The 27,342-nt window shown below is 40.6% G+C and overlaps 1 protein-coding gene across 1 annotated transcript in view; it reads right to left on the bottom strand.

Moving 5' to 3' along the window:
* Nucleotides 1-27,342, bottom strand: part of LOC124545562 (tenascin-like) — a 164,720-nt gene that overhangs the window by 51,979 nt on the left and 85,399 nt on the right. The window contains exons 4-6 of the mRNA XM_047124512.1: nt 21,885-22,028; nt 15,436-15,576; nt 5,759-5,878 (exon numbers count right to left, since the gene is read on the bottom strand). Of these exons, the coding sequence (XP_046980468.1) occupies nt 5,759-5,878; nt 15,436-15,576; nt 21,885-22,028 (405 nt within the window). The remainder of the gene's footprint in view (nt 1-5,758; nt 5,879-15,435; nt 15,577-21,884; nt 22,029-27,342) is intronic.

The raw sequence follows: 27,342 nt of genomic DNA, 5'->3' as shown, positions 1-27,342 counted from the left end.
AAACTAAGTAGCGGGGGTAAAGACGTCAATGAATTTGTTAGTAGCACCCGACCGAGGAAGTACAGCAAAAGTGCCGACTAAGAAAAGCAAAAGAGGTACATATTGCGTACTGAAGAAAGAGAGAAAATGTCAGATTACATGTTATAAGTGCGCCAAACCTGTACAGTCAGAACATCCTGCTATTATCCGTGGACCCTGCGGAAACTTGAAATAAGAATGATATTATAAAAACTATTGGTGTAGAATTAGAAGAAACTATATTTCCTTAAATAGCCACCAGTAAAAATAAATTGTGTTTTTAAAAAATTTAATCCTTAAATAAATAAAATTGGTTCAAGAATAGTTATATCTCAAATATGGTGCACATAATAAGTAGTGAAAATAGTGTCAGTTTGAACAACACAGTCCTGAAAGGCCCGACTAGTAGCAAGAATATGCTAATATTCTGGTAAGCACAGGGTTAAATGTGCTAGGACTCGTCCCACTTCATCATTTTCTTGACAATTTTCTTATATTTTCCCTCACTTTTATGCCGTGAACACTATACTGTAAATTACACGTAGTATTGAGAAACGGCAGATAACTGTATTTTTGAGTTTTTTGTATTTTTTTTATATTTTCGAGCAAAGTTTGAGGTGGTGAAGCAACAATAAGTAAAAAAATAAAAAATGGCTTTCCATCGAGACCCATTATCGGCTACTTGAGGAGTGGACTGGCGAACAGAACAAGGAGGACGCTGGTAGATCCAGTCTGTTACAGAGGACTAGACGCGCAGCCTGTATACAAGTTATTTCAAAGTCTTTGAGACAAACGTCCAGGAGATCACGTCATGGGGAACAAATTTTGTGAGAGACAAACCGTTTGCTGACACTTTCCAGACGTCGTTTGAGACTGTTATGCCCCTGAGAGGTAGCAGTGCATAGCCCATGCAAAAACGTTCCTGATTCGCTTCTAAAATACTCTTCTCCGCACAGAAACACTCATTCTTACGATTTTAATATTGAAAAACACTCTGTCAAGTTAGTGGGGTAGGTAGTATGCTGCACAACTGGTAGACAGACCCTGCTAGTTCGAGGAAATACTCGTCGTCCCAGGGCTGGGGAATGCTAACGGTTGCCTAGTGTCGCTGGGAAGCGCCAGCGAACATTATGTCTGCAAAGACTTTGAAATGCCGTGCATACGAACGTCTTTGCTATTTGACTGTTTACAGCCATCGAGTAATTCATGAAATGCATGTTTGACCATTAGTTGTCAGTTTCTAGTCAACAAGTTGTCTTTTGTATGAAACATGCCTCTATTATTCATGATAGCTCTTTTCACATCTTAATGAATAATATTCCCTATGTCTATCCAACAGATACAATACTGTCAAATTATTATATGCATCATGTTCATTAATCGTCAGAACTTGCATACTTGTGTGCACATGTAAGTATGTGGCCGCATATTTGCTCCAAACTGTGTGTTAATTTGGCACTTACTTATTCTTCGTGGACATTGTTATGGCATTTTAAATTATCTAAACCCTCATTTTTTATATAAATCTGTGGGATAAGTCAACTGTAACCTGAGGTCTCCGTTCCTTGTAATGCTTCTTCGGTCAATATGCCTACAAGTAAATATGTTGCTTGACAATTATATACCTGTATTAGGAGTAATTTTATACTAGCGTCTTAAATAACCCAGTGGCGAATCATTTAATGCCTTATAGCTACATTACGTTTTTAAAAGGAAAATTGTGTGACTATCGTTACTGTTGTATGTACTTGCTACCAGCTGTCCATAAAGCCAAATTTAGTCACTCGTTTGATTATGCTGTGGTTTGTTACATTTTCGTGATAGTAATATTACAACTAGATATCGTTTCTCAAAACAAACAATAAAAGTGATATGACATTGCCACGCCCGGGTTCCCGGGTTCGATTCCCGGCGGGGTCAGGGATTTTCTCTGCCTCGTGATGACTGGGTGTTGTGTGATATCCTTAGGTTCGTTAAGTTTAAGTAGTTCTAAGTTCTAGGGGACTGATGACCATAGATGTTAAGTCCCATAGTGCTCAGAGCCATTTGAACCATTTTTTGATATGACATTGACGATTCACGTGGTCCTTCACACATAATCATTACCTAATGGTAAAAGTTGATTACTGTAACTAGGCTGTAAATAATGATAGTTGACAATTTGTACCTATTTGTAAGAATTTTATTTTTAGTCAGTTTTATGTTATCAACACCACGCACATTACGTTTATGTTGAGACTGATGTTTGTTCTTATACAACTCATGGATCATTATGAAATCAACGAGTAAAACTGAAGTGATATCAGGTGTTCCCCATGGAAGCGTCATGGGACCTCTGCTGTTCCTGATCTATATAAATGACCTGGGTGACAATCTGAGCAGTTCTCTTAGGTTCTTCGCAGATGATGCTGTAATTTACCGTCTAGTAAGGTCATCCGAATACCAGTGTCAGTTGCAAAGCGATTTAGAAAAGATTGCTGTATGGTGTGGCAGGTGGCAGTTGACGCTAAATAACGGAAAGTGTGAGGTGATCCACATGAGTCCCAAAAGAAATCCGTTGGAATTCGATTACTCGATAAATAATACAATTCTCAAGGCTGTCAATTCAACTAAGTACCTGGGTGTTAAAATTACGAACAACTTCAGCTGGAAAGACCACATAGATAATATTGTGGGGAAGGCGAGCCAAAGGTTGCGTTTCATTGGCAGGACACTGAGAAGATGCAACAAGTCCACTAAAGAGACAGCTTACACTACACTCGTTCGTCCTCTGTTAGAATATTGCTGCGCGGTGCGGGATCCTTACCAGGTGGGGTTGACGGAGGACATCGAAAGGGTGCAAAAAAGGGCAGCTCGTTTTGTATTATCACGTAATAGGGGAGAGAGTGTGGCAGATATGATACGCGAGTTGTGATGGAAGTCATTACAGCAAAAACGTTTTTCGTCGCGGCGAGATCTATTTACGAAATTTCAGTCACCAACTTTCTCTTCCGAATGCGAAAATATTTTGTTGAGTCCAACCTACATAGGTAGGAATGATCATCAAAATAAAATAAGAGAAATCAGAGCTCGAACAGAAAGGTTTAGGTGTTCATTTTTCCCGCGCGCTGTTCGTGAGTGGAATGGTAGAGATATAGTATGATTGTGGTTCAATGAACCCTCTGCCAAGCACTTAAATGTGAATTGCAGAGTAATCATGTAGATGTAGATGTAGATGTAGATGTACTGTTTGCCATCTAGGTATTGAATGGGTTCGTACTTCCTTGTTGTGAGATAGATGTTCTTCTATATTTGTAACGGCAACTTCGTGTCCCGCTTTCTGTTTACAAGAGGAAGTATCAAAAAAGTTCACCAAAGATAGCCTAGTCTCCTGCAATCAGCTATTAATCAACTCATGACTGATATACTTTGTAACATATAATGAAGAGGTTTATAGAAGGTCTTCGACCAACTCTTCATGTTTGTACCATGGCAGTACTGTTAACTCACGTCACTACTGAGTGCACAGTAAATGTCTCGTGTATCACTTACTGTACTGGAAATTATTACATATTATAACACCATTGTCAAATAACTGACAGCGGAGATGTATCTACTTTACCGGTTCTTAACCTTTTAGAGATTTACGTTCGTTTGGTACGTCTTTATAATTTCTTAATATGTAAAGGGTGGCCCCTTGATCGTGACCGGGCCAAATATCTCACGAAATAAGCGTCAAACGAAGAAATTACAAAGAACCAAACTTGTCTAGCTTGACGGGGGAAACCAGATGGCGCTATGGTTGGCCCGCTAGATGCCGCTGTCATAGGTCAAACGGATATCAACTGCGTTTTTTTAAAATAGGAACCCCCATTTTTATTACATATTCGTGTAGTACGTAAAGAAATATAAATGTTTTAGTTGGACCACTTTTTTCGCTTTGTGATAGATAGCGCTGTAATAGTCACAAACGTATAAGTACGTAGTATCACGTAACATTCCGCCAATGCGGACGGTATTTGCTTCGTGATACATTACCCGTGTTAAAATGGACCGTTTACCAATTGCGGGAAAGGTCGATATCGTGTTGATGTATGGCTATTGTGAACAAAATGCCAAACGGGCGTGTGCTATATATGCTGCTCGGTATCCTGGACGACATCATCCAAGTTTCAGGACCGTTCGCCGGATAGTTACGTTATTTAAGGAAACAGGAAGTGTTCAGCCACATGTGAAAGGTCAACCACGACCTGCAACAAATGATGATGCCCAAGTAGGTGTTTTAGTTGCTGTCGCGGCTAATCCGTACATCAGCATCAGACAAATTGCGCGAGAATTGGGAATCTCAAAGACGTCGGTGTTGAGAATGCTACATCAACATCGATTGCACTCGTTCCATATTTCTGTGCTCCAGAAATTGCATGGCGACGACTTTGAACGTCGTGTACAGTTCTGCCACTGGGCACAAGAGAAATTACGCGACGATGACCGATTTTTTTCACGCGTTCTATTTATCGACGAAGCGTCATTCACCAACAGCGGTAACGTAAACCGGCATAGTATGCACTATTGGGCAACGGAAAATCCACGATGGCTGCGACAAGTAGCGGCCTTGCCGGGTTAATGTATGGTGCGGCATTATGGGAGGAAGGATAATTGGCCCCCATTTTATCGATGGTAATCTAAATGGTGCAATGTATGCTGATTTCCTACGTAATATTCTACCGATGTTACTACGAGATGTTTCACTGCATGACAGAATGGCGATGTGTTTCCAACATGATGGATGCCCGGCACGTAGCTCACGTGCAGTTGAAGCGGTATTGAATAGCATATTTCATGATAGGTGGATTGGTCGTCGAAGCACCATACCATGGCCCGCACGTTCACCGGGTCTGACGTCCCCGGATTTCTTTCTGTGGGGAAAGTTGATTCGCTATCGCGATCCATCGACAACGCGTGATAACATGGGTCAGCGCATTGTCAATGCATGTGCGAACATTACGGAAGGCGAACTACTCGCTGTTGAGAGGAATGTCGTTACACGTATTGCCAAATGCATTGAGGTTGACTGACATCATTTTGAGAATTTATTGCGTTAATGTGGTATTTACAGGTAATCACGCCGTAACACCATGCGTTCTCAGAAATAATAAGTTCACACATTTGAATAACAGTAATAAAATGTTCAAACGTACCTACGTTCTGTATTTTAATTTAAAAAATATAACTGTTACCAACTGTTCGTCTAAAATTGTGAGCCACATGTTTGTGACTATTACAGCGCCATCTATCACAAAGCGAAAAAAGTGGTCCAACTGAAACGTTCATATTTCTTTACGTACTGCACGAATATGTAATAAAAATGGGGGTTCCTATTTAAAAAAACGCAGATGATATCCGTTTGACCTATGGCAGTGCCATCTAGTGGGCCAACCATAGCGCCATCTGGTTTCCCCCTTCAAGCTAGACAAGTTTCGTTCTTTGCAGTTTTTTTCGTTTGACGCTTATTTCGTGAGATATTTGGCCCGGTTACGATCAATGGACCACCCTGTATATCTGCACTCTATTTGTCTGTGTTAGTACCTTTGGATAGATATCCATTGATAGTGGTCTAAGACCGAAACTGATTGATGCTTGAGGTTTTCAGTAGAACACCTGATCGGCAAATACCCATTTCATGAACCCTATGTGTGTGTGTGGTACACCTGTCGTCTGGTGCCACAAACTGCAGCTTGCAGGCAGGGCCCCGCGTACTCACTGTGGTGGCAGCGGGCGCCGTTGACGCTGGGCAGGTAGTCTGGCAGGCAGGAGCAGCGGCCGTCGCGGCACTCGGCGTTGTTCACGCAGTCCGCTGGCGCCGAGCACTCTTCCCGCAGCCCTGCAACACACGGCGGGACTCACGCATTCCGACACAATACTCTCCTCTTAGGATAATCGAGAAAAACTGTTCTCAAGCGAGAGACACAAACGAAGTTCATAACAAATGAACCGTTTGTGTCATTGTACGAGTTGTGGCTACAATATATCAGAACTGATGCTGTCACAGAGTAGGTACGCATGCACCAAAAATGAGCTGCCAATAACTGAAGCGTGAAACTTTCTTAGGAGTCGAATGCGGCATCTCTAGTGTCTGTAGACAAATCAGTGCGACCGTGGCCTTCGTTTGTGCAAGGGCGGTTGTTTTGTTTAGATAAGTGTAATAATAGAGCTACTAATTGTCGTGGCGTTCCACATGAAACTGGGAAAAACTGCTACTGAAACCAATCTTTTACTAAAAGAAGTGTATGGCGAGGACTGATTATGACGTACGTGAGTTTCTGGGTGGTTCAAGCTTTTCCAAGCTGGCCTGGAAAACGTTCAAGACGACTCACGCCCGGGTGCCTTTCAACATCAAAGATGGATGAAAACATCGAAAAAGTAGGTAGACTGATTTGATCTAATCATCGATTCAGTATTCGATCGCTTGTTGAAACTGTAGTAATTGACAACGAATACATATGAAAGATTTCACATAATTAGTTTTAACAAGTGCAGAAACTTCTGACGAGCCAACAAAAAGAAGCTCGTGAAAATGTTTCTACTGATACTTTGATTATCAATGAAAATGATTCTAATTTCCTGTAAACAGTGAAAACATCTCACGAATCTTTTTTTCTTGAATTACTGGCTTTCTGACCATGCCCATTCAGTCATCTTAATAGTAATGTCAATTATGACGATACAAATGTAAGGACAACACTACATCCAGTTCCCGAGCACAGAAAATCAATAATCTTCATTTTTCACTTATGATCCAGAAACTAAATGCCAGTTCGTGCACTATAAGGGTCAAACTTCACCGAGAGCGAAAAAAGCTCGAATGAGCTGACGAAGAGTCAAAGCAGTTATGATTGTTTTTTTTTTCAATATTTATGGAATTGTGTATCGACATAGGGTTCCTGAAGATCAAACTATTAATCGGTTATACTAACTTGAGGTTCTTGCACAGCTCTGTGAGAAAACGAAGTAAAATCTACTCGACTTGTGTAAGAACATGTCATTGGTGCTGCATCAAGACAACGCACCTGTTCATGCCGCATTGTCTATAAACGACATTTATAGCGAAGTACAGCGTCCCAGTGTTAGAATATCCATCTTATTGGCCTGACCTGGCATCATATAACTTTTATTTATTCCTTAAGATCAAATCTGCATTAAAAGCAACAAGACTTCAGTCCGTTGAAGAGGCTAAAGAAAAATCACAGCTCATCATCAAGGAGGTTACAGAGGAAGACTTCCTACACTGTTTCCATCAAAGGAAAATTAGCATGGACTCGTATAGGTATAGAGGATGTGAATGTATTGAGGGTCAAAATAACTATATATATATATATATATATATATATATATATATATATATATATATATATGTTTTTAAAATAATATGTTTTATAGCAATAGTCCCTTTATTTTATAAACACACCTCGTAGCATGTTTTTCGTTTTGTGTTAAATTTGGATGCCCATACAGGCCACAATATCAATGAATTGGCAGTGCTTACACTGACATCGAAATATACCTACTCGCAAAAGAGATTTGTGATTAACGACATGTTTAGGAAAACCGGGAGTATCCATTCTGTGAACACAAGACGGAGGAAAAAACCTTTTGTCAGAAGGACTTCCTTAACTACTTTCCAAATATGTGTGTAACACACAACAGCATAGTAAGGCTGCAATGCCAGAAGACCCTAGAGAAATTTAGGAAGACCTCCAGAGGATCAGTGACTTTTACCGGGATTGGCAACCTGACCCTGAATGTAAATAAATGTAGCGTTTACACTTTTGGTGAGAGATCACTGGGAACACTAGCCGTCGTAAAATAACTGGGAATAATCATCTGGAGCGACCTAAAGTGGAATCGTCATATAAAACTAATGGCAGGAAAACTAGATGCCAGGCAGAGTCATTGGAAGAATCTTCAAGAAATGTAATTCATCCACGAGAGAAGTGGTTTACAAACTACTTGACGAACGACCCTACAGACCGTTGGCAGGTCTGTAAACTTTGGCAAGTACGTGGGTAATCCCAAAAGTAAGGTCTCCTATTTTTTTATAAGTACATAGACCTGTTTATTTCTGTAACGGTTTACATCAGTTTACAGCTTGAACATTCAGCTATTTTTCGACATAATCACCATTTCTGCCGATGCATTTTTGTAGACGCTGTGGCAGTTTTTGTATGCCCATGTCATACCAGCTCGCCGCCATGTTGTTCAGAAAGTTACGAACCTCTTCTTTCACCTCGTCGTCGAAGCGAATCGCTTTCGGCCAAGTGTTCTTTTAACCTAGGGAACAGGGGATAGTCACTAGGCGCCAAGTCAGGAGTATAGGGCGGGTGGGTGATTATGTTCCATTGAAACTGTTGCAGGAGAGCAACGGTTTGCTGAGCGATGTGTGGGCGAGCGTTGTCACGGAGAATGTGTACGCCCTTGCTCAACGTTCATCTTCTCCGATTCTGAATTGCCCGTTTTAGTTTTTTCAGAATCTCGCAGTACCTGTCAGCGTTAATTGTGGTCCCAGCGATTCAGCTCCGACAACGATGTTTCTAGATACAACGAGCAGCTAGTTTGCCCAGTAAAAGCTCCAGTGGAAGTACGACAGCCTAATTAATATTCAGACAGGTACAGGGACGGTTAAGATTAGTAAAATAATTCTGTTTACTCCAAAATAAGATACCAACCCTCAGTGTTGTTGTTTTTAGTAGTGTGTCTGAAGTTACACGTTACGATAGACAGCCAAGGTTATAGCAAGGTCGCACGACTTAGTCAAGGCCTCACAATAATTATGGAAGAGAATAAGAGAGAACTATAATTAAGAATGGAATAGAGAGTTAGGGTCTTTATAAATTCGTTCCAAAAGAATGCCGAGATGTGTCTTACTAACAGGCCGTGGCCGACACCATCTAGTTGTATGGTAAACGTTAACTGTGCTGTAGAGCTGCGCCTTCCTCGAATCAGGCTGATAAGTTAGTGGTTGCAAATAGCCAATTGTCAGTATGTAGACTACACCACATTTATAGTTCAAACACTTTACTTGCACTGAGATGCTGAATAAATTATTGTTTATGACCAGACTATCATATACTTAAATTATGCACAGATAAATGTCTAGTCACATACCGCACTGACGCCCTGCAATATTATTTAAGTGCAGTAACCTAACATAAACGTAGCTGTATACAAAAGTTCACGTGTGACAAACAAATAATTAACATAGTCACTAAATAAAGTTCTTAAATCTCTGTTCTTCAATTCTAACAAGCATTTCAGTACGAAAACAGTGTGTACACTAACTGCTGGAGACAACACAATTCACAGTGTGGTCCTGTTGTTATAGTAGATGATCATCGTTATCGAAGTTTGACATAATAAATTATGCTAATTACACATTCACAGTTCGATTAATCATTTAAGTCAGTTACTGAATTATTGAATACATCCACGGGGGCGAAATATAGATAAATTCCGGTACATTTTCTGACCTTTAATTTATACTATGTCATCCATGATATATTTCCCCGTATCAGCGGACATGTATCTTGCTCCTTTCAAACTTTCCGCAGGCTGATTAAAATGGCATCAGCGATCACAGCAGATTCTACTTGCACACAAGTGATGGTCGTTTGCACGTACGTACGTCTTGGTGAGGGCTGTCTCGTAGAGTGTATTCTTCCAACACACACTAGCACCACCGCAGGCCTTATGGTCTGGGATGCGATAAGCTGTTACTCTTGCTCACCTTCGGAGTGTTTCTGGAGGGAACACAAACCACTGCTCGGCAGGTGCACAATGCTGTTAGACCCGTTCCTTCGCCGTTCATGCAGCAGGAAGGTGACGTGTTGTTCCAAAAGGATAATGTTCGCTCACACAGTACCTGTACTACTCAGCGTGGTCTGAAAGACGTGCAGCTGCTTCCCTGGGCAACACGATCTCCGGATTTGTTTCCACCGAAGCACGTTTGGGATATTATGGGACGAGAAGTGACTCTTGCTACTCGTCAGCCAACAACTCTTACAGAACCATGTGAACAGGTCCAGCATGTGTAGCATTACATATCCCAAGACGGTATTCGCCATACGTATGAGCAACTGTATGCCAGAGTCAGCACCTGTATTGTAGCCCATGGAGGCTACACCTCGCATTAATATGGCTGTTTCAACATGGGTCGATACCTGGTACCTCAGAACCAATTTTTTTATTAATCTGTAAATGTAATCATTTCATGTATTCCATAAGCACTGTTGCGACAATAAATTTAGTGAATTAGAAACAAAAAGTTTGTACTAATTTCTTTCCGGCAGTACAATTTCTTCTGGAAGAAATTGTTTCAGATTACATTTAAAATCTGTTTCACTGCTTGTCAAACATTTATCTCATTGTGCAAATGATCAAAAATTTTTGTGTCTGCGTTTTGAACTACATTCTAAGTCACTACGTTTTTGTGCAATAATCCTGTTCTACCAAATTCCACAAGACCTTGAAGCTTATATCACATACAGAACTTGTTGAAATGATATCAAAATATAATTTTAACAACTCACAGAGTGGAAACAACAATAACAAAATTTTACAGGTATTAATGACAAAGAGATTATGTAAAAAAGCAGATGGATTCTTTCCAGTTTTTATGTTTTGCTTCCCCCGAAATTATCATTATTATTATTACTATTATTATTATTGTTTTGAAAGTTTTGTGGTATCTTCGATATTGTTATTTATATGACATTTGCCCAGTACCTAAGAATTTCGAATATTGAAGCAGGGCTTAATCACCTTAAATTTAGTATGTGTTACAGTCTTTTGGTTATTTAGAAAGCATAAGTGTAAGTAGTTCACGTAAATAACGTGCTAATTACAAACACCAGCAATTTCAGATTTTTTGTCACTGTTCATATATAAACATATATCTGATTACTAACCTCCTCATAAACTAGATGAAAAAGACATATTACTAAGTGAAGTATCGCTACAGCAAGTGACGAAGATATATTAGCAATTCTTCCATTCATTTAGTTTCAAGGTACTTAGCTTCCTCATTAAAACATTGTCGCTGACGTAGAATCCCATATTTAAGCAAACTAATTAGCGTAATTCAACAGCAAATTATATCGCATCTAATAGCCTTTCTTAGAACGAAATAACCGTCCACCATTCAGTTGATCAGAAATGTAAATCATTAATTCAATTTTTGAAAATATACTAAACAAAATAGTTAAATTCAATATCCTTTATTGTAAATTTAAATAATGAGCCGCCATAGGCGGCAATGCAGGTGCTAACTTGGCGCACAGTTGCGAATAATTTCCTGGTGTGTTATGCCACACCTGCTGGACCTGTTCACATGGTTCTGTAAGAGTTGTTGGCTGACGAATAGCAAGAGTCACGTCTCGTCCCATAATATCCCAAACGTGCTTCGGTGGAGACAAATACGGAGATCATGCTGCCCAGGGAAGTAGCTGCACGTCTTTCAGACCACGCTGAGTATTACAGGCAGTGTGTGAGCGAATATTATCCTTTTGGAACAACACGTCACCTTCCTGTTGCATGAACGGCGAAGGAACGGGTCTAACAGCATTGTGCACGTACCGAGCGCTGGTTAGTGTCCCCTCCAGAAACACCAAAGTGATCGACAGTTGTAGCTTATCGCACCCCAGCCATAAGGCCTGGGGTGGAGTGAGTGTGTGCTGGGCGAATGCACTCAACGAGACAGCGCTCACCAAGTCGTACGTGCAAATGACCATTACTTGCGTGCAAGTAGAATCTCCTTTCATCACTGAAGACCACGTTGCGCCATTTCCTCTTTCAAGTGATACTCTGACGATCTATCAAGTGGTACGCTGACGGCACCAATCGAGCCTTGGATGTCGATGTTTTGGCTGAGTGGAAGACGGGCTAGAGGTGTGCTTGCCTTTAGTCCCACTGTTAATAACGGGTTCGCAACAGTTCGTGTAGACACGTCTGGACTCACAAGCCCTCTTACCTGTGCTGTGGTACCTGTACGATCTGCCACTACTGCCCTTCCAATACGACGATTCTGGCGGGCGTCTGTGCTGTAAGGACATCCGAACCTCGTCTACGGGTGCGAGAAAATTCGCGTAACTACTGATACCATCACCGTAGCACAACCGACGCAACACGTCCAACTTGCGTGGCAATTCTCCGGAATGTCCATTCCGCCACTCGAAGGGCCACACTTCGAGCCCCTCCAGACTCGTTCAGTTGGCTGTAGAAAGCACGAGCGTGTCTCCGTGGCATGGTTACCTGCTTGCTTCACACGTTTGCAGCCCACTGAGCCTTCTGGCTGTGAGCATTCTCTGTATAGACATAGATAGCGTTCTGATAGCTATGCCACAACGCTATCCGTTGGCGGACGACTTTGAGATCATTAACAATACCTCTACTATGCCCCAGGAGCCATATGCCATCACCGTTTTTCCAGGTGCACTAATTTTTTTTCGGGCAGTGTACATCTAACCAATGAATGAGTATTTAACTGAACACTGTTGACTTGCGTAGTTAAACAGACGAATATGTTTCTTTTCATGTTTTTGTGTTTCACTGGTGACGTGATTATCGACTGGAGGGCTGAAGCTCGTACTTCCTCCGTCTACCGCGCTACCCTTTGATGCGTACTCGAAGTGCGCACAGTCCACTACCTAGCTGTGCGTCGTGGGAAGCCGATGTCAGTCTTTTATGGCTTACCTGAGGACGTGTGGCACGTGGCTAGACGACTTGTCATGCCTGACGGTGACCTGCCGCTGTCCATGAACATCGTCGTGTAGAGTCGGAACTTGCGCAACTGATTCAGGGTACTTTCAAAGGAGCCACGGCACCTCGTTTTTGACCTTGTGGTTTTAATTTTTATTCTATTCCTCCAAACATAATTTTATTCCAGTTGGTATGACCTCTTTGAGTTGCCTAACAACATTACAAGCAGTGTGAAATTTTTTTAAAATTTTTTTTATACAAAGTAAGTCAAACTTAGAAATCCTTGGGTAACAGAAGAAATATTGAATTTAATTGATGAAAGGAGAAAATATAAAAATGCAGTAAATGAAGCAGGCAAAAAAGAATACAAACGTCTCAAAAATGAGATCGACAGGAAGTGCAAAATGGCTAAGCAGGGATGGCTAGAGGACATATGTAAGGATGTAGAGGCTTGTCTCACTAGGGGTAAGATAGATACTGCCTACAGGAAAATTAAAGAGACCTTTGGAGAGAAGAGAACCACTTGTATGAATATCAAGAGCTCAGATGGCAACCCAGTTCTAAGCAAAGAAGGGAAGGCAGAAAGGTGGAAGGAGAATATAGAGGGTTTATACAAGGGCGATGTACTTGAGGACAATATTATGGAAATGGAAGAGGATGTAGATGAAGATGAAATGGGAGATAAGATACTGCGTAAAGAGTTTGACAGAGCACTGAAAGACCTGAGTCGAAACAAGGCCCCGGGAGTAGACAACATTCCATTACAACTACTGATGGCCTTGGGAGAGCCAGTCATGACAAAACTCTACCATCTGGTGAGGAAGATGTATGAGACAGGCGAAATACCCACAGACTTCAAGAAGAATATAATAATTCCAATCCCAAAGAAAGCAGGTGTTGACAGATGTGAAAATTACCCAACTATCAGTTTAATAAGTCACAGCTACAAAGTACTAACGCGAATTCTTTACAGACGAATGGAAAAACTGGTAGAAGCGGACCTCGGGGAAGATCAGTTTGGATTCCGTAGAAATGTTGGAACACGTGAGGCAATACTAACCTTACGACTTATCTTAGAAGAAAGATTAAGAAAAGGCAAACCTACGTCTCTAGCATTTGTAGACTTAGAGAAAGCTTTTGACGATCTTGACTGGAATACTCTCTTTCAAATTCTAAAGGTGGCAGGGGTAAAATACAGAGAGCGAAAGGCTATTTACAATTTGTACAGAAACCAGATGGCAGTTATAAGAGTCGAGTGACATGAAAGGGAAGCAGTGGTTGGGAATGGAGTAAGACAGGGTTGTAGCCTCTCCCCGATGTTATTCAATCTGTATATTGAGCAAGCAGTAAAGGAAACAAAAGAAAAATTCGGAGTAGGTATTAAAATCCATGGAGAAGAAATAAAAACTTTGAGGTTCGCCGATGACATTGTAATTCTGTCAGAGACAGCAAAGGACTTGGAAGAGCAGTTGAACGGAATGGACAGTGTCTTGAAAGGAGGATATAAGATGAACATCAACAAAAGCAAAACGAAGATAATGGAATGTAGTCAAATTAAATCGTGTGATGCTGAGGGGATTAGATTAGGAAATGAGACACTTAAAGTAGTAAAGGAGTTTTGCTATTTAGGGAGTAAAATAACTGATGATGGTCGAAGTAGAGAGGACATAAAATGTAGACTGGCAATGGCAAGGAAATCGTTTCTGAAGAAGGGAATTTTGTTAACATCGAGTATAGATTTAAGAGTCAGGAAGTCGTTTATGAAAGTATTTGTATGGAGTGTAGCCATGTATGGAAGGGAAACGTGGACGATAAATAGTTTAGACAAGAAGAGAATAGAAGCTTTCGAAATGTGGTGCTACAGAAGAATGCTGAAGATAAGGTGGGTAGATCACGTAACTAATGAGGAGGTATTGAATGGGATTGGGGAGAAGAGAAGTTTGTGGCACAACTTGACTAGAAGAAGGGATCGGTTGGTAGGACATGTTTTGAGGCATCAAGGGATCACAAATTTAGCATTGGAGGGCAGCGTGGGGGGTAAAAATCGTAGAGGGAGACCAAGAGATGAATACACTATGCAGATTCAGAAGGATGTAGGCTGCAGTAGGTACTGGGAGATGAAGAAGCTTCCACAGGATAGAGTAGCATGGAGAGCTGCATCAAACCAGTCTCAGGACTGAAGACCACAACAACAACAACAAGTCAAACTGATAGTAGGTCGCTAGTTGAAAGACTTACTGCTTTTATGTGCTCACTGTGATTTTCTTCAGGACTGTTGCGTTTAACTGGAAAGTATCACAGAGATAATGACCGTCTGAGAGTAAAAATGAAACAGCCATCTTTCTCTTAGAGCCCAATCTCTGCTGACCTTGCAGGTTCACTGACAATCATGTTACAATACAAGGTGTAGCAATTCTTTATAAATACCATGTTTACTTGCAATAGCTGCCGGGTCAAAGAACATATGCTACAAAGCTGCTCTCTGGACAAGTGTGTAGACGAGCGTTGTTCTCCAAGACTTGAATCCCTGTATATGTACGGATACAATCTCTCTACAACGCTCAGTTCATCCTGCTTGTAGGACATGAGTGAAAAGACACATTTTGTATAGCCTTTCTGGCTGCTTTCGAATCGCTTACAAATCAAACACACTGTTATTTTTAGAGGCTGGTGCGGAAGTGTGCCTACCTTTGGCACAGTAGATCTTGCGCTGCTCAGTGTCAGTGATGGCGTGGTACCCAGCTTTGCAGGAACAACTGCCACTGTTGCCGCACTGTGCGTTCACGAACTCGGTGCAGTCCGCGTCCGCAGTACAAGCCTTGTAGATTCCTGCAACGGGTTACAACATGACTTTACTATCTTGTTGAAAGGAGAAATACTACTTTCGACATATATCAGACGTTCTCATCAACACTCTTTTTACAACAAATAAACACACAGCTTATTAATGCTCAAGTAAAATTTTATGCAGACTGATAGCTAAGTGTGTAGGTACAATTATTCGGGATGCAAGTAAATTCTGAATACATAGTGGTGTAGAATTGGCAGTAGGAATGAATATGCATAAAAAAATTAGTCATCTGCAATAGGCAACATATGTTGTGAGAATAAGAATCGATCACGTTTCAGGCAATAATTGCGGGATGATTGTTTAGGTAGTGAAGATCTAGATAGGTCGTGGTACATCACTGCGCTTTATCAAGAAAGCCGCCCACACTGCAAAGCGTGACCCGTCTTCTGCACAGTCATACACTGTAAGCAGAGCTGCATCCATCATTATCCCCAATCTCTATCCCGACATCAACTCCTCCAACCCCTCCCCCTCTCCGAACACCCAAAAAAATGGAAAACAAGAGGTGATCTGTGGCGAATGTCCTCTACACGACTTCAAGATAAATTTTCAAGCTGATTAGGTAATGTGGCCACAGCTATTGTGCATCAACTGTAAACAACTTACGTGATGTGCAGTGCTGCGTCAGCTCACGAAAGAAGGCACTCTCACCTCCTCCCCCATCCTCCCTCTACCCTCGCCCCCTCCTCACAAACTCACTTCATCAAATGGATTGCCGACCAGAATGTCGCTCACAACAGTCCTAACTCGGTTACTTAGAAGTATTAGGATACTTTTTTGTGTCTGCGAATAGTGCTGTAGTGTGGTATCGTAGTAGAAAGATCTTCCGCTACTGCATCAGGGAACGACCAGCGCACTTCTAAACCGCACAGAGCGTGTCTGTTGAACGACAAACCCAATGAGCTACGTTACCGCGTCATTAACGTAACACGAAATTTCGTTCTTTAGCTACCTTTAACAGAGACCATATGACCAACTCCGGACTGAAATCGTCTGTAAAGGAAATGAAAGATTTTTCTGCACCATCTCCAGAAAGAATAACAACCACACTTAGCACCTCCACTCCCTCATTCCCCATCTCATCGACACTGTTTTTAGTATCTTCCCCTATAACTTTTCAACCAGCTCCTGAAACACTGTACACTGTTACTTTCAAAGGACTTCAGCAATGCAACAACCTGATCTCATGGCTAATATGGAATGTATCACATAAAGAGACATCTCACACGAGGATGTGGGGAATATAACGCTACCAGCTCAAATGTGTGTCGTCAATCCTTCAATTTTAATGCGGAGTCGAGTGGGCACTAGTCACAATATTTTGGATTAAGGACAAATAAAAGAAAAAAAATGAAAGTGATGAGTAGTCAATAGAAAAGAGAATAATTACGTGTTGAACCTCTAAACTGATAGGGCGTTGCAGATGTGGTGAAAGATTTTTGCAATTGCGGGATAATCGGAAACATAATACTGCTATTTTTTTAATAAAAGAAGCTTCAAGCGAAGTAGTCTTGGGATTTAACGTTGGGCTGGAACTGAGGAAGACTTAAATAAATTTTTTCATCTGTAGCACAGAATTTTATGGAAGGATGGAAAGGAAATGTAAATTATCGGGAAACCACAAAATAAGAAATTGCAGAATTTGGAATGCTTTCTTTAAATCAATTTGAGATGGAATATTTCCTTAAATAAAGCCGTGGCTACTTTCCTGTCCAGTCGTGGTTGTGCTCTGTCTCTAACGACACCGATGAAGACAAGACACTAAAATTTTATCTTTCGTTCATCTAAGCGACTTGAATCAATCTACAGAATACGCGACTGCTGCTGGTGTATGTACGGTTAGTAGGACATGCTTGATAATTGTCAGGCAGAGAAAAAGGGCCGGTGTCCACAGCTTTCATATAGTGTTGGTGTGGTAGCTCTGCGAGGGTTCACTTTGTCTTCCAATGACAGTCCACCGGGAAATGTGGTCCAGATAGATAGACAATCTGGCTGGTGGATTTCGACAAAGATCCACGCTGTTATGGATCTTCGAAGTAGTCGCTAGGGTTAGGGTTGTTTTGGCGTCCAGATAACGGATGGTCCCCAGCAGTGAGATCGACTTTTTGAAACTATCTATACAGTGGTGTAGTCCCTCGTTTGCCACTAATCAGAGAAAAGAATTTCTTGTGTCTATTAGGGCCATCAAAATGTCACTGATTTTCGGAATGTCTCGGTTACATCCATAAATACGATAAACGTCGACCAAGTTCAGATACCAAATTAGATATTTCTCCCTGGCACTAAATACAATATCTTTGCCTAACTTGTTACACACTTGACATTTTTTCTCACCAAACAGAAAGGCATCAATAAACAGGAAGTTTTTAAAATCATTTGTTACCGCAACTTTGGACTCTTAATTCTCATGTAGGAGACATGTATGGACCGTCACTGTACAGTTAACTGTGTGTGACTTTCGAGTCAGATTAAGAATGGAAACAGCGGAGAAGAGTAAACATTCGAGTCATTAACTCGATGACCTGATGGAACAAAACAGTTGGGAACATAATGTAAAGCCACAAATAAAATAGAATTAAATGTAGACTGTTTTAAGACTACCCATTAGAGTAAAACAGAAAGAAGGCATCATTGGTATGAGCTTTTTTCAATATTTTAATTTTTTAAGTGTAAGAAAAGGAAATGATATGTTTTGCATCTCACACCTAATTTGATTAGGTGTAAACATAATTAAAGAAACTGGAGAAACCACTTTCTTGACAAAAACCTTGAATAAATTATTCGTATTATAACATAAAAACCATGTTCACTTTCTTGTAATACACATGAAATTCTTTCTTCAGAAAAAAACGTAATCCTGAAGTAACTATTGCTTTTCTAATGTTTAACTTCCCTAAGTTACACACAAAAGCTGTTCAAACAGTATATTAACTTCGCATAAAGAAAATTCTCTAGAAGTGGAATTTAAAATCAATGTCTATATATATAATGTAAGGTTCTTATCGATACAAAATGTGCCCTGCTATAGACTGTCTTTTTATTATTACTACTATTATTATTATTATTATTATTCATTCCTTGCTTATTTTAGATAGTTTGAGGGATATAATGAAGACGCCTGTAAGGTGTTCGTATTAGGAGAAATGGTTACAAAAGATGTTCATGTAATGAAAAATGACATTTGTTTGGTATATTGAACAGTTTATTTAGAATGTTCACCACTATGAGCAGTCTTGCATGGCTGAATAAAGGACTGATAGGACTTCTTTGGCTACCAGACGCTGCAGTATTGTTGAGTAGAGGTCTGGGCGGCGAAGGAGTTGGAAGCAGTTGTTATCTAGAGAGGGAAGGGGAGTACTGTATCATGGCAGGGTGAGTAGCTTGGATGGCGGACATACCACCCAGAGAATTTATATGCTCTCTGACATGTAACTGAAAACAGAGGATGATTTCAGAGGGTTTTATAGACAGGGAAGAAGATAATTTGAATCGAGTTCGTTTTGCTGCAAGCGTTAGCCAAGTAATATGTGTAGTGTTAAGATTTCATTGCATTTAACGATATGTACATTTTGGTATTCAGGATGAATTATCACTCATGTGTTCAGTATTATAATTATCAGTCAGTTAAAATATTTCTTTAAGAAAGCCAAAGAATAAATCTTACATAATTTAAATACTGTGCAAAAGAATAATTTTCTAAGAAAAGGTCATTTTTCATGCAAGTTTGAGTTTCTTTTCTATGTCATTAAAAGGATTCTATATAATTGTAGAATACTCTGCTATAGATTTATAAATATTTCATGAAGCTATTAAGTAAAAGATAGATTTGGTACAACCTGCCCTGTCACATCTTACACTATTGCATGGGCAATGAGTCGTATTTCCAAAAAAATAACAAAAGTTTAATTTCCTAATGCAACCTGATAAATGACATAAAATAAGAGAAGGTAGTTTGCCATGCAATGACTGATTTCCCATACACGTGCTTCAGCACTTCATGTTGTTCCAGTGTGCATGCAGAGTAGAACTGAGTTATCTGTAACAAGGTAAGAATCTGTTGAAGGGTCTAAACGAACCTTTCCAGAGAAATTTAGGAACAATACACGTTTCCAAAATTTCACCCTAATTCAACGGACACGTTTTCTAGCACGGAACATTTTCGTTACCTAACAATCAGCCAGTGTGTGTGATTGTTTCATGACATAGCCACTCTGAGTATTATTGATAACAGTTCTTTATACGCATTTACAAACAATCAGATGCTGTTTAGGTTAACTGATATCATACACATCAAAAGTAATTGGCACATATATATGTTCCTGTTTAAAGGTGAAGGAGCAAAGGTGATTCGAGATCAGAACACATGGGCAGCTCTGTAACTGGAATTTAAAAGTGCTTGCTTTCATTTGCTAGCGAGAGATTTTGTCACACACTAAGTAGAAGCTTGTTAGCTTCACAATTAAGCAGCGTTTCTATATTTGTATAATGTCGTTATTCATTGCACTTCTGTACAATAAAGGATTTTAGTTCGAAAAAATCGGAATGGTTAAGTTACTTGCTTGTTATGCCGAAGATTGTGGGCTCAAGACACATCAAGCCCTCTCCGTTTTTTTTTTTTTTTCATCGAAATGACTGGTCATTATTTTTATTCAATTCATTGGCTTTTATCCTGTTCTTTGTCACATCATTTTAAATCATCATATTAACTCTTACTTGACGACAAATGAAAATCTTCTGTCCGTTTTCTTTAAAAGTGAACTATTTCTTTTCTTTAAATCGTTATCAAAATGCATGTGATCATTATTTCCTATCAGTTAATTATTTATTTTTTTCATTTCCTAAGCCTTACAGTATTATCTGAATAATCATATTAACTTTTATTTGAGAGGAAATATAGAATTTAATAGAATAATTAAAATGACATGGAAGATATTAGAAATGAAAAAAATATGTTTAAACCAATTAACTGAATAAAAATAATGACAATTACTTCAGTAAAGATTAAAAAAAAAAAAAGATGGTCCAGATTGGTCTTTGACACTACCTTCAACATATCAGCGACATTTCTTATTTAATAGCTAGTACGCGGTTCTGTTTCGAAATGCAGTCTTATTTTTAAGGCCATAGTGAAAATGAGAAATTTTGTTTTACCTGTGATTCGCAAACACAGAACTAACAGAATGAATGGCTAGTGGATGTGATATCTGGGATTGTAGCTTACACCACGCAACAGGTGGTTTCAAAAAGTCAGTCCCATACATAGGGACCTCCCCTGTGGGTATTCGAGGACTCAGTATCGAACTATGTCACTTAGCTTTCACCATTTCGCTTGCTCAGCCACTCTAAAGGGCGATCCCAAACTGCCACCAGCTCTGAGCGCACTTTCTTCTTGCCAAAATAATGTGCCTAGTATAGGTGCAATCAGCAGTGCATGTGTTGGGAGATCGGTAGTGGGGAAATGCCGAGTGCTGGAGCACAAGTGCCATTCTAAACTGAAACCCAAGCTCACATTCTTTGTAGGTATTGAGTGGAGCCCCTCCAAGCCCACACTTGCACGGTGATCATTCAAGAAGATCTGCTATCATCTATGCCTTGGTCAGTATCTATAAGGAATTCCGCTGAAAATGCAGTAAAATCAGCGATTTAATTTTGCCTGGCTTGTTAACCATTTGTAGCTTTCAAGGAAACGTCATGAGTGACTAATTTTGTGTAAAACATACATTTCTCTTGATGACATGTTAAAATTTGTTTATTTTTCGAAAACACAGCGGAGTTTAGACAATGTTACCTCACTAACATGTTGTGCAGACACAATTGTGCGAGCACACTGAACCCGTGGTTCATTGAGTTCGAGGATCTTGGAGTATATTACAGAAGATGAGTTACAGAAATGTTAGCATCAGTGGTAGAAGCGCTGGAAAAAGTATGTGCAGTCAGAAGGGAACTACTTTGAAAGAGACAACACTAAACCTGAATAAAACGGTAAGCAACAATTTTTTTCACATCAGTCTCATTACTTCAGAGTTGCACCTAGTATAAAGCTATTAGTGAAGAAAAAATGATTGTTCTTACCAAAAAGTTTGTGTAAAATCGTTTGAGAAAGATTGCAGGGTGCGCGCCACGGTTCTGTCATCGCTGACTGGCCGAAAGGTGGAAAACACTTATCGGCCTCCCCTTCCGAGCAAACGAATGCGCTTTGGACGAAAAGTGGTCACTGCGCATCGACCACCGTATCCTGCGTGAGCTGTACATGAGAATAAGTTCAGTATGGACGAGCGATACTCACTGCAGCTCATGATGGTGTAGTCGGGCGCGTAGCTGTCCTCGCAGGCGCAGGTGCCGTTGCTGACGCAGCGCACGTGCTGGTGGTCACCGTCAACGGCCAAGTAGCACGAGCCCTCCACGTCTCCCGTGCACTTGTCGTTCAGACCTGAAACATCGCACCGTACTGCTCTGTAGCCGCAGCACAGCCCTCATACCTTTCAAGTGGTTCAAAATGACACTTAAGACTATGTAATATCAACAAGCCAGCAGGTCATAATGGATTTCTAATTATTCGTTGAATACGGATCGAAATTAGCGCCTGGATCATTGACCCGTGTGTCGGCTCTCAACATACAGGGTGTCCATGTAAGGGGTCCGTAGGCCCTTACTATAAGTTTGCACTCGGCACAGGTCGACAGGGCAAACAATCGATAGTGTGTCGTGTTGCGAGAGTGAGTGTAGAGTTGAGTCAGTTCCCTGGTTGCGGGCCGAGCCGTGCGGAGGCCGGTTGCTGGAATACAAGACTGACCGACAAAGGGAGTGGCCATCACCGCGGTTTAACCCCTTTGTGTTAGAATAATACGGGAAAGTGAAGAAGTATAATTACTAGAGTGATCAGTGATATTTCTGTGCTGATATTTTTGGTTTCGCGTCTACCGCGCCGGCATCATTTGGATTGCAGTGTTGGATTGCAGTGTTGGATTGCAGTGATTGAATTTGCGTGTGACGATAATGAATAGCGATAAAACCTGTGCTGAGATTAGCCGTTATTAAATATGTATGACGAAGGCAGTGGCTGTCTCCTTTTTCTTGTGTTTTAGAGACGAATATAGGTTCTTGATTAATGAAGCTGTGTTGGCGTTCTTCTTGTCACCAGACATTTTATTATTACAGCATTTGAGAAGGACAAAATGGAATGTAACAACTCCGTAGCAGTCAAATCCGATTGCCAGCCCCATTAGGTACACGGTCACATTAATTAATATTTATTTGGGCTGCTATTCAGATCCCGATCGAGCGGGATACATAAATCGGACTTGTTACACCCTTGGCTTACCGTGAAAGGACTAGTGCAATTTTCGGACGAATCGTAAAGAACAGTAGGTAATTTTACCTTGCTTAAAGCGAGAAAATATTTTTCAATGTTGGATCGGGACACACCATAAACTTTAAAATCGCGACAAGAATCAGTGCATTTTTGAACAATACGAAGTAATAATATCTTATGATTGTGACTAAACTGTTTCTTCTCGACATATTTGATAAGAATAATAGTGTGAATAAACTGTGTTATAATGTGCAAATGCGTAAATCCGCGCGAAAAACTGTGAAAAGTGAACACTAAAGAAAGACACGTGTGAACATTAAAATAGCAAAACGAGCCAAGATGTCGTCACTAAAACTTTTACAGAAGTGTTTAATAGTAATATTGTGACTGGAATTGCTTTTTGAATAGTGAAAATCGGACAGCTTCAAGTGGACCCATAGACTGTTATGCGGACGACAATTTATTGTGGCGACGCAATTGTTGAGTGACGTCACGCAGACCAGTGTAGCAGTTGTGCCAAAGAGCTTCGATCCGCGAGGTGATTTCACACGTCATCCCGACTACCTGTGCAAGGAGTTGGTCAAGCACAGACGCACTACACCGACGGTTTTCAGCGCGACTTCGAGACACCGAGCGCCGACCCGGCTTCTAGCGGCCGAACTACAACTACGCCCACCTGCAGCGCCACGGAGCGGCCGACGGAGAACTACGACGACTCACCACAGATCTTCAGCACGACTTCACGCGGCTCCGGCAGCAGTACAGCGCCACGCCCACTTCAAACGTCAAAACATCGCGACTCGTGGTAACGTCAGTTGGTGAGTGAAGACGACTGGTTGACATAACATTAAATTGTAGTGTGCAGTCTTTGCGATAAATAAGCATTTGTAAACAGAATTTCGCATTAGGAAAAGTGCCCAATTACAGTAATTTCCGAAAAGTTTGCGAAGTATACTCTGAAATATAGCATACTTATTTATGCATACTGCGTTGTCTAAATGGTAATTATACAGATATGATCATTGTTTTTGGGGATTTTACATTTATAGATTTTATGAGTGGTGTGATTTATCTTATTTAGAACATTTTACATAAGCTGTGTATGTGAGAATTGATATTTGAAGTTATTAGGTTTTGAGAGTTGTTATGTTCGGTATTCATACGTATTGTATCAATTTTGGGATTAACTGAAAATACTGCAGGTACTGTTTGATTAGTTTCATGGTAATTAGGAGTGTTTTGGGTTACTAGAGGTTATTTTATATTACTTGCCTGTGCATTAAAAAAAATAAACCAAATATGTCTACTGAAGATTAGCAGGTTTGTGAGGCAGTAGTTGAAAGGAAAGGGATAGGACAAGAGGACAGAGATGATTCGGGAATCAGTGATTATGGAGTGTCATTAGATAGCCCATTAGCACATTCAACTAGTTATCCCAAGACACCGGGACAAACGACGAGAAATAAGTCAGTTTCAGAAGATGCAGATAAGTGGTCAATGTTGGTAAACTTGATAAAGGAAAATAACGAATCATTAAAGAAAGGTTTACAAGAAAATAACGCATCACTAAAGGAAGATTTACGAGAATCATTAGAGAAAGATTTACAAGAGATCAAAACATCGCAAATGAAGATGGAATGTAATCTGAAGAAGGAAATGCAGGAGTTACAAGAACGACTGAAGATGGACATCAACGAGAGAGAGAGGAAGCTACAGAAGAGCATAGACCAAGTCCAGGGAGACGTGGAGAAGGTGGAAGGAAAGTTAACAAAAAAGATGGAAGACGATATTGAAGAAACGAAAACTGAATTGGGAGAAAGAATCAGCGAAATGGAAACAAATTGCAATCATCGAATCGCCGAGGTGACGCAGATGCAGAAACAATGCAATGATGCGGTTAAGGGGATAGGAGATAGGCAAAACCAACTGGCTGTCAATCTGAGAAATGCTATAGTCGTGCAACGAGAAAGGGATAACAAGAGGGTTGCAATGGAGGTCAGGCAATTACAACAGGGAGTGCAGCAATTGGAGAGCAAGACAAAAGAAATTGATAAACGAATTAGCAATGCCACTTTAACCGTTGGGGAAGGTAGAGTCGTTACCTTGATGAGCAGTGATAATCGGTACGTCCAAAATAATACAGGGCAGAAATTTAGACTGAAAAGAGGGTTGCACCCAATGATATTTATGAAATGGTTAAAAGGAGTTTTCCCAGCACATCTTAAAGACTCAGACAAGACTCAATTTGCAATAGATAGAATGGAAGGTGAGGACTTCACTTGGGGAGTCAGGAAGAAGGAAGGGACTACTAGTTATGATCAGTTTGAAGAGGAATTCTTGAAGAAATACTGGTCCAAAAGTCATCAGTGTGCAGCAATTGAGGACCTACTACACCACAAGTCACTTAGTACATGGAGAGGAACGTTGAGAGAGTTTGCCGAACATTTGTGGGAATTGAACGAGACCTTGGAACAACCCCTGAGTGATGACGTAATGATATCAGCGATAAAAAGAAGAATGAGCCGGAGAATGCAAGAAGCTGTATCCGGGAGTCTAATTAAAGATAGGGAGGCCTTGATGGAAATACTGGAACAGTTGGAATCTGTTCGATCACAGGAACACAATCAAGCTAATGATCAAAACCGAGGGGGAAGTAATGACCCAAGGAATCATTTTGGTAATTCGTCTAATTATAGAGGAAGAGGTGGTGGCCATAGGCACAGGAACCATGGTGGTGAACGGCAATGGAGAAATGATTGGAGAAGGAGTGAAGAACCAAGAGGTCATGAGAGAGGATGGGATAGGCGAATGAATGACACCGTGCATATAGAAGAGGCGGAGAGACCGGAAAACTGAATGACACTCCAGATGAGGTCTGGTCAGGAGTGAGAGCTACAAGGACCAGAGTAAACCTACTAAGACACGACAATGGTGGAGATCTAAGAGAAGATCTACTGGAGGAAAGAAGTGGGATTCCCAAAGAACCCATGCTACCCATGATAGTGATCAAGCTATGTGGACTGAATATTGAGGCATTAGTCGATACAGGAAGTGAAGCATGTGCAGTATCCAAAAGGTTGTATGAACAGATACTAAAAGCAAATATTAGCTTGCCTAGTTTCCCGGTGAGTGGAGTGAGAATTGTGAACGCGTTGGGTGCAAGGAGTAAACCTATTAAAGAACAAGTGTTGATTACCTTCGAGATAGAGGGAGAAGAATACGAAGCAACATTTTTGGTGGTGGCTGGATTGAACACATCAATTATTTTAGGGATAGATTGGTTGAATGAAGTTGATGCAGTAGCGAGTTTTGATGAAGGTACTATCAAGGTCAAAGGAAGAAAGGGAGAAGAGATTAAAGTTTGCTGAGGGGAGTGCAATCGAAGAAGAGGAGGAATTCAGAAGGATAAATTTGTGTCATGAAGAGGAACCCACCATGGGATACGGGGAAGAGGAACTAGAAGAAGAAGTATTGATATACCTTGAGGGATTAGCACAAGAGGATAGACATAAAGAGGATAAGATCAGTAAAAAGTTGGAGGAGATGACACACCTAGATGAGAGGACTAAGAGGTAATTAGCCACAGTATTATACAGGTGTTGTAAGGTATTTTCTAAACGGCCAGGTATCATGAAAGGGGTGGAGTGTAAACTAAAGATAAAGAACCATAAACCGTTCAATATAAAACAGTATTCCATTCCCCAGGCGAAACGAAGAGCAGTAGATGAAGAGATACAGAGGATGATGGACCTTGGTGTTATGGAAAGAGCCAACAGTCAATATAACAACCCCTTATTTGTTGTTGATAAGAAGGATGGAAAGGTGAGGATAGTGTTGGATGCACGAACAGTGAACAAAATCATCAAGCCGGAGCGGGACAAACCTGAGACTATAGAAGAACTAATTCAAAAATTCCGATGAGCAAAGGTGCTTAGTAGTATCGACTTAACTGCTGGTTACTGACAAATACCATTGGCCGCAGAGTCCCGCCAGTATACAGCATTTACTTATGGAGGAAGGTGCTATCAATTTAAAGTGTTGCCATTTGGGCTTAATGTGTCAGTGTCTGAATTCATAAGAGCGCTGGATAAGATACTAGGTGAGGAGTTACTTAAAAAGGTCACCGTCTGCGTGGATGACCTCTTGATAGCAAGCGAATCATGGGAAGAACAGTTGAATAGATTGGATGCAATCTTGGCAGCTTTTGAAACCGCAGGGGTAACTGTAAACCTGGACAAGTCGGAATTTGGAAAATCAAAGATAAAATTCCTGGGCCATATAATATCTGAGGAGGGTATCTATCCTGATCCTAGTAAAATGGAGGCTATTAGAAATTTTCCGGCCCCCCATAGTAAGAAGCAGTTGCGAGCATTGATTTGGGGTATGTGTGTTTTATAGAAAATTTGTCAAAGGAACTGTACTTAATGCCCCG

The sequence above is a fragment of the Schistocerca americana genome, chromosome 1 (genome assembly GCF_021461395.2).
Source record: "Schistocerca americana isolate TAMUIC-IGC-003095 chromosome 1, iqSchAmer2.1, whole genome shotgun sequence".
Taxonomy (NCBI): Eukaryota; Metazoa; Arthropoda; class Insecta; order Orthoptera; family Acrididae; genus Schistocerca; species Schistocerca americana.
This window is presented reverse-complemented; position numbering and strand designations above follow the sequence as displayed.